The sequence below is a fragment of the Tamandua tetradactyla genome, chromosome 14 (assembly GCF_023851605.1).
Source record: "Tamandua tetradactyla isolate mTamTet1 chromosome 14, mTamTet1.pri, whole genome shotgun sequence".
Taxonomy (NCBI): Eukaryota; Metazoa; Chordata; class Mammalia; order Pilosa; family Myrmecophagidae; genus Tamandua; species Tamandua tetradactyla.
This window is the reverse complement of record NC_135340.1, coordinates 93261079-93273257: the sequence shown is the minus strand read 5'-3', so window position 1 is coordinate 93273257 and position 12179 is coordinate 93261079. Positions and strand designations below refer to the sequence as shown.

At 37.8% G+C, this 12179-nt stretch overlaps 1 protein-coding gene across 1 annotated transcript; it reads right to left on the bottom strand.

Annotated features, from left to right (window-relative positions):
* Positions 1–463: 463 nt before the first annotated feature.
* BCL2A1 (BCL2 related protein A1) lies at positions 464–10258 on the bottom strand. The gene is made up of 2 exons (XM_077128539.1): positions 9580–10258; positions 464–746 (listed from the first exon to the last, which is right to left on the bottom strand). Exons 1-2 carry the CDS (start codon positions 10000–10002, stop codon positions 639–641), a joined length of 531 nt encoding a protein of 176 aa, XP_076984654.1. The 5' UTR covers positions 10003–10258; the 3' UTR covers positions 464–638.
* Positions 10259–12179: the final 1921 nt, after the last annotated feature.

Here is a 12179-nt window from a genome sequence, read left to right as displayed (position 1 = left end):
TGACCTAAAAACTGAAGGACAGAGTCTAACAAAAGATATAATTTTTCTGACTTGTGACATTTTTTAAAGAAAAAATGTAACAATGGCTCAACATTGAATTATTTAACTAACTGTCTTTGTTCAAACTAGCCCAGAATATCCTGTATATCCAGTTGCCTTATCATCACCCCAAAAGATGGACCAGGGAGAGAAGGTGGTGAAAGGAGCATCAGTGGAAGACTTGCAGCAGCCAGAAGCACTGGGAACTAGAGAAGGCAAAGAGCTGAGAGAGGCTTGGGGAGCAGACGTCACCCACTCTGCAGCCTAGCCATGTGACATAGCAAACAATTTTTCAGTAATGAGCATACCCTTAAGAAGGAGTCTGCCATGGGTCAGAAAAGTCGCCAATACCTGTCCCACGTATTGATCTTTACTCTTTCACCAGACTTTCAGACAGAGAAAAAAAAAGAACACAAGTTACATATAAAGACAAATATGTGAAGTTTATTCATCAAAATGGGGACAACATTCCTGTAATTCTGGAAAGCCAAGTCATATCATCAAAGTTGTTTGTTTAAAAAGTAGAAGGAAGTGTTGGCAATAGTTCTTGCAAGAGTCACAAATTACACAGGTTTTGCAATATGGATTGTCCTTTTTGGTCAACAGTATTGCTTCAGGAGAGATAACATTTCACAGACCTTTCCTGTAACTTCCAGAAAGGTCAGCCAGCCAGATTTAGGTTCAAACTTCTTTACAAAACCATTTTCCTAGGAGAGAACAAATTTCACATTTTTAAAATCAGTAGTTACTAAGTTTATTGGAACGTAAAGCAAAGATACTGTCATTTAAATAATACAAATAGTGAATCTTCTCTGTACTTTCACCAGTTTTTTGCTGTTCGTTCTCATCATTGTTCTCTGTCTCCAATTCTAGACCTTTCCAGAGCAGCAGTTACATTATATTTATATTTCTACTGTCCAATAGAAACATAATGTAACTAAATATATAATTTTAACTTTTTAATAGCCATATTTTAAGACATAAAAAGCAGGTAAAAAAAGTAACAGGTAAAATTAATTTTTAAATTAATTTAATATATCCAAAGTATTATCATTTGAACATATAACAATAAAAACTTATTAATGGTATTTTATCTTTGTTTTCATACCAGATCTTCAAGATCCAATGTCTACTTTGCACTTTCACACATCTCAATTTGGACAAGCCACATTCCACCTGCTCAATAGTCACGTGTGACTGGTGGCTACCATACTGGACAGCACAGCTCTAGAGGATAGAAAGTCTTATTTTTTCCCTCTCTTTCTCTTTCAACTGTCTAGCATTGAAATATGTATTTATGTTTGTAAACTGCATTATATTAATAATAATGAGGATTCACAATAAACCAGATTAAATCAATGCCTTTGAACCTATGTAAAGGTTGTTGGTTGTTTCTATTACACTTCATTCTCCTCTGTGATCAGACATAGTTTAAAAAAATAGGATAACCTATTGGGCTAGACACTGTAGTTATTTAATTTGCTATCTATAATCATAGAGCATCCTCACTGAAAAGTGTCTCTGAGATAATCCAGTCCAAACCCACTGTTATTTTTACAAATGAGGAAACTGAGGCCCAGAGAAAAATAAATTGCTAAGGTTACCCAAATTCTTAGTGCTTAGGCCTGGTTTGGAATGCAAACACTGTCATTTCCACTCCATTACATCAACTATAAATTTCCAACCAACCACCAAAAAGATTAGAAAATACTTAAAATAAGTTTTTAAATGTACATCTACCAAATCTTTGCTCTTCATCTAGCAAGTTCCAGACTCTGGGACACGAGGATGCCCTTGAGGAACTCATAGCCTAGAACCAGAGCTCATCTCTGTGATGGTTGCAAGAGACTTGGAAGCTCTTCAGTGCCTCGGAATGATCTTCATGAGCATCACGGGCAAAGCTGAGTAACACCAGTCAGGGCCACTTTCCATTTGAAAGATTAACCAGAGGCCAGTTTCCAAATGCCATTAAGATGTCAATTCTACCCAAATTGATGTACAGATTCAATGTACTACCAATCAAAATTCCAAGAGCCTAGTTTGCAGAGTTGGAAAAGGTAGTTATCAAATATTTTGAAAGGGAAAGGGGCTTTGAATAGCCAAAAACATCCTAGAAAAGAATAATGAAGTGGGAAGTCTCACATTTTTTTTATTTTAAAGTTTATTATAAAGCCTCTGTGGTCAAAACAGCATGATACTGGCATAAAGAGAGATATATTGACCAATGGAATCAAATTAAGAGTTCATAAATAGATCCTCAAACCTGTGGTTGATTCATTTTTGACAAGGCTCCAAAATCCACTGAACAGGGACAGAATAGCCTCTTCAGTAAATGTTGCTGGGAGAACTGGATATCCATATCCAAAAGAATGAAAGATGATCTCTACCTCACACCCTACCCAAAAATTAACTCAACGTGGATCAAAGACCTAAATATCAGAGCCCATTCCACAAAACTCCTATAAGGAAATATCTTTGAGACCTAGTGATAGGAGGTAGATTCTTGGGTATTACACCCAAAGCACAAGCCATGAAATAAAAAAATAGATAAATGGGAACTCCTCAAGATTGAATACTTCTGTATGTGAAAGGACTTTGTCAAAAGTATGAAAAGGCAGTCAACTCAATGATGAAAATATTTGGTAACCACATATCTGATTAGGGTTCAATAACCAGTACATGAAATCCTACAAATCAACAATAAAAGGACGAAGAGCCCAATTATAAAATGGAAAAAAGACATGAATAGATGTTTCCTCAAAGGGAAAATACAAATGATTAAAAAGCCCATGAAAAGCTGTTCATCTTCATTAGCTATTAGAGAAACGCAAATCAAAACCACAATGAGATACCATCTCACACCTATAAGAATGGCCGCTATTAAGCAAACAGGAAATTGCAAGTGTTGGAGAGGCTGTAGAGAAATAGGAACACTTATTCACTGCTGGTGGGAATGTAAGTGGTACAGGCGCTGTGGAGGACAGTTTGGCAGTTCCTCTGAAAACAAATACTGACCTGCCCTGTGACCTGGCAATTCTGCTACCCAGTAACTAATCCAGAAGATTTGAAAACATAAACAGACATTTGCACACCAATGTTCATAGTGGCACTATTCACAACTGCCAAAAGATGGAAACAATCCAAGTGTCCATCAACCAATGCCTAGATAAACAAAGTGTGGAAGATACATATGATAGACTATTACTCAGCAGAAAGAAGAAATTATGTCCTGAAGCATGCGACAACAGGGATGGACCTTAAGGACAGAATGCTGAGTGAAATAAGTCAGACACAAAAGGTTAGATAATGGGGAGTGGTTGCCTATACTGTACAAAATTTTTGGAAATGTTTGGAAATGGATAGAGGCGAGGATAGCTTGTTATTGGGATTATAAGTAATAGTTCTGAATTATAGGTGAATTAGGTTGAATTTGGTAGGTGAATTTGGTTGAAATTGTAGGTGAATTCAGCTGTTTAGAGCCATATTATGTCACCAGAAGGAAAACTAGAGCTTTCAGTGTGGGATTGTATAACAGCGAACCTTGAAGTGAACGTTGTTTAAGATTAACATTAAAAAAATAAAGTTCTTTCCTGAACTGGTACAAATGTGTGACACTTACACAAAGAATTAATGATAGAGTGGTGTATGAGGGAAAATATAGCATCTATTGCAAGCTACAGACTATAGTTAATACTGATATCTTACTATGGATCCTTTCATCAACAGTAACAAGGGTGCCACACCAATACTAGGGGTCGATGATATGGGGGGGATAAAGGGTTAAGGATGTTTGGGGTTTTCTTTTTTTATGTTTAACTGTTATTTTTCTTTTGAGAGCAATGAAAATGGTTTACAGTTGAACGTGATGATGGTTGCACATACAGGTGATGACACTGTGAGACACTGATTGTATACTTTGAATGGATTAAATGGTAATCCATTAATGGATATATTGAATATATCTCAATAGAATTTGCAGTTAAAGAAAAAAGCCAGCCAGCTTCTGCCTACTCATTAAGTGTGGTGTCCTGCTCTTTCTCCGTGCCCAGAGACATGTTCTCATGCCTTAACAGAGGACGGAAACTGCCCCCCTCTTTTCTTCCTCTTTCTGACCTGCCCTTATATACTCACATTTCCTCTATATTCTAGGTACATATCCACCTCATGTTCCCCTTTCCATAAGTTTCATGTCTGGTGTATTTGGCCAGGATAATAAGGTACTCTAAAATGATATTTTATCATTATGACAGTGATCATTACCTTTTAGGATTGGGCAGTTACCATACCAGCATCTTATATACATTCAACTTCTAAAATAAAAAGAGTGAACAAAGGAAAAATGGACAAATCCAGCTATATGAAGATTAAAATGTTTTAAAAACTAAAAAGAACATCAGACTGGAGAATATTTACAGTTCTCATCTGAACTGTAAAGAATTCATTCAAATGTGAGAGAAAATCATCAAACTCTCAATGTTCAAAAGCAAGAACAATTGGAAAAACAAGTATGAATCATTAAGTATAGAGGAAAAAATTCAGCATCATTAACAATAAAAAAATTCACATTTTAAAACAATCTTATTGTTTTTATGCCTTTTAAATTCACCTTATTATTTTAATCCTATTAAACCCTCAAAATTATTTTTAATAGTATCACCCAATGCTCCATCGTGACATTGTTCCATTGATACAGTCTTTTTGGAAAGCAATATGTATTCTAATATGTATGGATATTATAATTATACTCATATATTATGAACCAGCAATTCCATTTTTATAAATTTATCATGAGCAGTCTTTTAAAATATGAGATAAACCCATACCCTTATTCAGTATTGAAGCATCATTTCTATGAAAAGAAAATTTAAATAACATCAATGTCTAATAACTGGGAATACTCTGTAACCACTGGAAATATTAACATGGAGGTAAGGCAGTGTTGAAAATACTTATAATAAGATATCACATGAAAAGAACTTTAATGCATACCTTAATTGTAATTGCATATAAAATCTGAATGTAGATGTTAGAGTGGTGGGGTGATTTTTCTTCTTTTCAAAAATATTTCCTTTAATGATGCTATTGTATCTTAAACCATCTTATAAAAATAAGTACAAAAATAATACTTTGATATCCTGTCAGTAACACAGTAGCTAGCTTGGAATACCCAGAGCTGGTTATTTATGGGAAGAGTGGTAATTCATTAAATTCAGCTACACTGGTTTCAAGAAAGCCTTAAATACAAATACTATCTCAGTAATCCAAAGAAAATCATTCCCTCAGAATTTTTTAAAGACTTGGGTAAATACCATCATGTCATTCTCGCTTCTCTAGAGATTATTCATTCATTTACGTATTCAAGAAATAATACTATCGAGTATGACCACATGTCAGTACTGTTTTAAGCAAGGGAAATGCAGTGATGAGCAAAATATTCAAGATCCTTGCCCTCACAACGCTTAAATTCTCATCTTAGAGACAGACAAGAAACAGACAAGCAAATGGAAATGTGACACTTGGCTGTGACGACTTTCATGGAAGACATGAAGCAGGGGACAGGGGTGGACAGGGGTAGACAGTGGAGTGGCGCTATGTCAGACACGGTGACCAAGGAAGACCTTCCTAAGAGGCGACCACAGAGCAGAGACCTCAGTGATGGAAGGACACTTCTTGGGGGGAGATGATTCCGGGCAGGGACGCAAAGACCACGAGTGTGGGGTGTGCTTGAGAGCATGCCCCCAGAAAGTGGGCTCCCAGAGCAGGCAGGAGCCTGCGGCAGTGAGGACGGCGGATTTTTGTGCCCAGGGTGAGGGGCTGGCTTAGAGAGCTGATCAGGCCAGGGCACGATCTAATTCAAGTCATTTAAAGACCGCTCTGGAGACACTGAACGGACTGAGCGGGGAGGCCAGTAGGAGGGTATTCCCGTCCGAGGAAGGTGGTCTGGATTCACAGGACAGAGGCAGTGTTTCAAAAGGGGAACCGACAGGATTTGCTGATGGAATGCACATGGGGTATGAGGGAAAGCAGTCGAGGATGGCCCCCGGGATTAGAGAGCTAGCACTTGGAGGATTTTCCTGAAGGACCTACAGGAAGAAGTGTTTTTCCCTAACTCATGTATCAGTATCATGCATTTCTACGTGAGTTGAATTATGCTTCACTCTTTTTTGCAAAGCAATATCTATTCTTTCATTCTGTGATTTTTAAATCTCAAGTTAAAATTCAAAAGAAATAGAGAATTTCCTCCACAATCAAAAACAAATTAATGAAACGATATGTAAGAATACCTGAGATTGTTATCATCCCACTACAACTTTTGGAAACGTCTTTGTGAAACGTAATGCTTAGTCATCTGTCTGTCTCTGTGCATCCATTCATTTCTCCTCATGTTGACGAGACCGTTACATAAAGCAAGAGGATCATAAAAACAAAACTTATGGTTTAAATCTTATGACCCAGGCTTAGTAGGCCGGTTATTTGGAAAACACCAACCCTCAATGTACATTCCTATTTTCAAAGGGCCTTTCTCTTGGACTTAGAGAAGTTTTAAAAATTGTGTATTTAAATTTCTTGGACTTTCCCATATAACTCTTATACTTGTATAGTATTGACAGTTTACAAAGCACTTCCACAAAAAAAGTCTCTAATCCATTAACTGCTCTTCTAAGTAGGTATTATTGTCTTCATTTTATATAAATATAATCTGAGTCTCAGGGTACTTTTATAACGTGCCCAAGATGGCACCTTTGGTGAGTGGGAAAACTTCCAATTTCAATATTCGTCCATTCAGTCACTGAGTCAACAGTTTTTTGTTGAGTCCCTTCTGTGCAATAGGCCTGAAGCTGAACATTGGGCTTTACAGTGGCACATTAAATGGACATGATTCCTCCCATATGAAGCTGAAGGTGAAATGTTCTTTCCACTCCAGCTGTACAGCAATAGAACACTTTACTTAACAGGGAAAAAATAAGAAAGTCAGCTGTATCAAAAGAAAGGGTCATCCCAAGGGGTGAGACAGGAGCTTCATTCTCAAGCATCTTCTAATGATTTTTAGGAACCACTCTTTCTTCGTTGCTAAAGACAGCTGAAAAAGAGCACCAGCTCTCTGATCAGATCTTGTGGGAGCCTGTGCATTTCCAGTACTGCCAACCAGCAGAGGGAGCAGGAGGAAATAATGGTAAATGTGAAAGAAGAAAAAGATATGAAAAGTGACAAACGAAAGAAAGAGAGGGAGGAGAAAGGAAAGAGGGAAGGGAGAAGGAAGAAATTAAAGAGTGACTCAGCTGACAAAAATGAGAGAGATTGTGAATTTCCATTATTGATACACCTGTTTTATTTTTTATCTTTCTGCTCTAGATGGTGACTAATGTAATTCAGAGTCAGGGTTCTGGATATCCAGGCTGTCCCTGCAGACTACATGGGCTAATTCAAAAGTCTCTGTGCACTTTTACTTTTATTTATTTATTTATTTTGCATGGGCAGGCACCGGGAATTGAACCCAGGTCTCCTGCATGGTGGAAGGTAGGCACTCTGCTACTGAACCACACACACACCCTCAAAACCTACATAATGCAGTTGAAATTTCCTTCAGTGCTTCAGAAAAGTTTCCCACGGCCAACCAGAAGAAAACATGACCAAACATCTCCCTTCCTCACCCAGCCCCACATCAGCTGGATTAGAAAGAGGTCCAGGAAGAATAACTACAAAAGGCGAGTGGTTTCAGACAGGCCTATTATTATGCAGGGAAGCCTGAAACAAGACAGAAAATGCAAAAAATACATTAAGGAAAAGATATAAATTTGATTGTATCAAACTTTGAAATTCTTGTGATGATGAAGGGCATCTGTAGTTTAAAAAAGATAATTAACAAACTAGGAGATATCTGCAACATATCAAAAAATTAGTGTCCAGTCTGTTCAACAAAATCATCCAAATCAAGAAGAAAAGGACAAAATAGGAAAATGGGCAAAGGACATAACAGGTATTTCCCTAAATAAGAACTGCACATGGCTAGTAAACATATGAAAAGATGGTCAACAGGAGAAGATTCTTAACCTCACTAGTAATAAGGGAAGCATGAATTAAAACAAGATAACTAGAAACATTTCTTTAACCCAACAGATTGGGAAATTTTTAACAATTCACTACTACCTAATGCTGGTCAACTGCAGGGAGGGAAATGTTGAATTCTCTAATAAGCAGATGAGGGGTGTAACTTGGTAGACCTACTTTGGAGGGCAAGGGATCTAGCAAAATAAAAAATAAAAAATGTGTACACCGTGTCCCCATACCCTAGAGAAACACACACATGCACAAGGGAAGGCATGTATACAGATATTCAATGAAGCATTGTTTGCAATAGCAAACTCTGGAAATAGCCTAAATATCCAACAACTAGAAATGGCCAGACATTTGACAACGTTCATAAACAACCAAATATAGTAGAATTTTCAAAAAATACTGTTTAAATGTTCTTGAGCGAAAAAAAAGCAAGTGGCAGAATAAAATACCATGTACCATTTATACATATAAAATTTTTTTACATAAAAATGCTATGCATATCAGGTGGGGCAACGGTGGCTCAGTGGCAGAGTTCTCACCTGCCATGCCAGAGACCCGGGTTCGATTCCCGGTGCTGCCCATGCAACAGAGAAAAAAATGCTATGCATATCTTCTATGCATATCTTCAGTAGACATGTTTTGGGAGTTGGAGAGCAGGCCCATGGAAATGTAAGTTTCTATGAAGTTTTAACATTTTAAAAAAAATAAACATATTCATATATAATTTACGTGGTTAAATTATTTTTTGTAATATCAAATGTGTTGGGACTTAAAGGAAAGCACATACCTCCCGGTGTGGACGGTTCCTTACCAACATGAAATCCTGCACAGGGACCACACATGGTCTTGGATTTTTGAGGCACTCAGTAATATTAACCGATAATAAATAGAACTTTTATTTGAGGATTCTTGAATAAAGATTCTTGCCAGAATGTATTTTTACTAAGTCACTGTTCACTACATGGTACAGCATGTTTTTATCAACACACTTTAACAGTCCAGAATTAGTTATGTTAGAAAACTGAAAAAAATTCAACTTGTAAGTAATGAATTTGCAAAACTTAAACCTGTCCTTTGCAGCATTAAAAAAGACTAAATATAACAGCATCTAATGCCAACTCTTCCTGTATTAGTTCTACATTGTCATGACAACTCTAGCAAAAGTTAAGTCCTAGATTAGAGTGTCTGACTGTTCTGAAGACACAGTAGAAAGCTCCCCACAACTCGCTGCTAGAATTGTACTGTAGTATACCATAACCCTCAGGAAAGAAAACTGAAAACACAAGTTTTTCTGGCTGTAAAGTTCTCAGATTCATTGAAAATGAACCAGAAAGTCCATTTTTATTTTAAAAATTAAAAGCTTTTACATAAACCACCCAAGGAAAAAAGAATCCTTAGGTAGATTTTTAAAAAATTAGCAAGGAAACTGTTCATTTCTATTTCACAGTAAAGAATAATGAAGAATATTTCCATCACACTTACCCAGCCTCCGTTTTGCCTTATCCATTCTCCTGTGTTTTCCACTATGAACTGAGCAACAAAGAAAGAAATTTCCTTGTAAATATCCACCACCTCTGGGGCGATTCGCTCTCTTAGAAGTTTTTTGATGAGAATACCTCCAAACGCAAATATGGTCACAATCCTTCCCCAGTTAATGATGCCATCTTCAAATTCCTTCTCCATTACTTGATTGAATATTGTTCTGGCAGTAGATATGGAGACAACATCAAAATTGTCCAAGCATGGTTTCAAAGTTTTTTCAACCTCTTTTTGGACTGAGGAAGCAACATTTTGTAACACTCTGGACGTTTTGCTTGGAACTGGTTCGCATTCTGGTATCCGTAGGACGTATTTCAGATAGTCTTGGGCCAGCATGTAAATATAGCCAAACTCACAGTCGGTCATCTTCAGCTTGGTGGAGATGCAAAATCTTCAACTGGTTCAAGTGGAAGTTGAGTTAATTGGAAGAGAAAACTCGCAGAGCCTGGCAGGGCTGTGACACATAATGATATTTGGAGGCCGATGGAATTTCTGTTTGCATCACTTTACGGTGTCCTTCCTCGTAGTTACTTTCATGCGTAGGCTTGTGAAAGAGAAAGTCTAAATGAGAAAGAGGAAAATGTTTCAAAGAGAGGCCACTTCCTCATCCTGTAAATGATTAATTTGGTTTTAAAAGTCTAAAGTGCAAGGCTATGGAGAATTGGGGCCCTCTGTACCTTGTTGGTGAGGATGTAAAATGAGGCAGCCCCTGTGGAAAGCAGTTTGGAAGCTCCTCAGAAAGTGAAACATAGAATTACTGCATAACCCAGCAATCCCACTCCTAGGTCTAATCTCAAAAGAATGGAAAACAACTACCCAAATACATACTTATACCCAGATGTTCAAAGTACTACTATTATAATAACCAAAAGGTGAAAACAATCTGAATGTCCGTCACCAGATGAATGGATAAATAAAGAGAGGTATATACATACAGTGGAACACTGTGCAGCCACAAAAAGGAACGAAGTACAGACACATGCTCCCACATGGATGAACTTCAGAAACATGCTAAATGTAAGAACCCAAAAGAAGTAAAATATCCAAAATAAGTAAATCCATAGAGACTGAAAGCAGATTAGAGGTGGCCAGGGGCTGGGAAATGGGGAGTAAGTGCTTAAAGGGTACCGGTTTTCATTTTGGGTGATGAAGCTGTTGTGGAACTAGATGGAAGTGGAAGTTGCACAACATTGTAAATGTACTAAATGCTACTGAATTGTTCACTTTAAAATGGTTAATTTTATGTTGTGTGAATTTTACCTCAATTTTAAAAAGTCTTAAATACAGTTCAGTGGCTAAAATGGATTAAGGAAAATCGTCACCACCATTTGGAATGGAGACTCCAGAACAGCCTGTGTGAAAGGGAACAAGTGCCTCTGGAGGGCGGTTCTGGTAGTACCACCTTGATACAGCGATACTTGAGGAAGGGTGAGATGGGGAGGGTCAAAAAGGAAATCCCTCTCTTATATAACTTCCCGTTTGCTCTAGAACTTCCGATAAAGAAAAAAACAGTCGTGTTCGAGTTTGCTAGCTGCCAGCATGCGATATACCAGAAACAGGATAGCTTTTGAAAGGGGGAATTTATTAAGTTGCAAGTTAACAGTTCTAAGGCCGTGAAAATGTCCCAATTGAAAGCAAGTCTATGGAAATGTCCAGTCTAAGGCATCCAGGGAAAGAAGGCCGATGACATTCAGGGTTTCTCTCTCAAGTGGAAAGGCACGTGGTGAACATGGCAACGTCTGCTAGCTTTTTCTCCAGGCTTCTTGTTTCATGAAGCTTCCCCAGGGGCATTTTCCGTCTTCATCTCTTCATCCTGAGATCATGTGGTTCTCGTGGCTCTCAAGCTTTTTCCAAAATGTTTCCTCTTTCAAAGGATTCCAGTACTCTAATCAAGACCCACATGGAATGGGTGGAGTCACATCTCCCTCTAATCAAAAGTTAATACCCACAATTGGATGTGCCATACCTCTGTGGAGATAATCTAATCAAGTTTCCAGCTATAGTACTAAATAAGGCCTAAAAGAAACAGCTGCCTCCACAAGATGGATCAGGATTAAATTACGACTTTTCTAGGGCACATAATCCTTTCAGACCAACACATCATGTTTCCAGGCAACACCCTTAATTCATGTTCTTAACTCTTTAAGGTAAATTATCCAGATCAGAAAATGTGGACTCAGAAAGAACGCTGACCTTAAAGTCAGAGGACCTGGACTCATTCTAGCCAAATCCTTCTTCCATTACATGCTGTGTACCCTGGATCTGTGCTTAATGTGTAAAGCGAGGCCATAAACATGGCCACTGATGTGAGGAGTCGATGTGAAGTGAAACGAGATGATCTACGTAAAGCACCTATCACCCTGCCTAGAACAAAGTTGGTGCCTAATCAACACCAGCTCCCCATCATTCTTTCATTTATTAATGAGGAATTTCACTTCCCAATCTTATCTTTACTGTAATTTCATATGTGCAGTCTGAAGTGAAATTATACCTAAGAGGAACCCCAGAGAACCTCTTTTGTGGCTGAGATGTGGCCTCTTTCT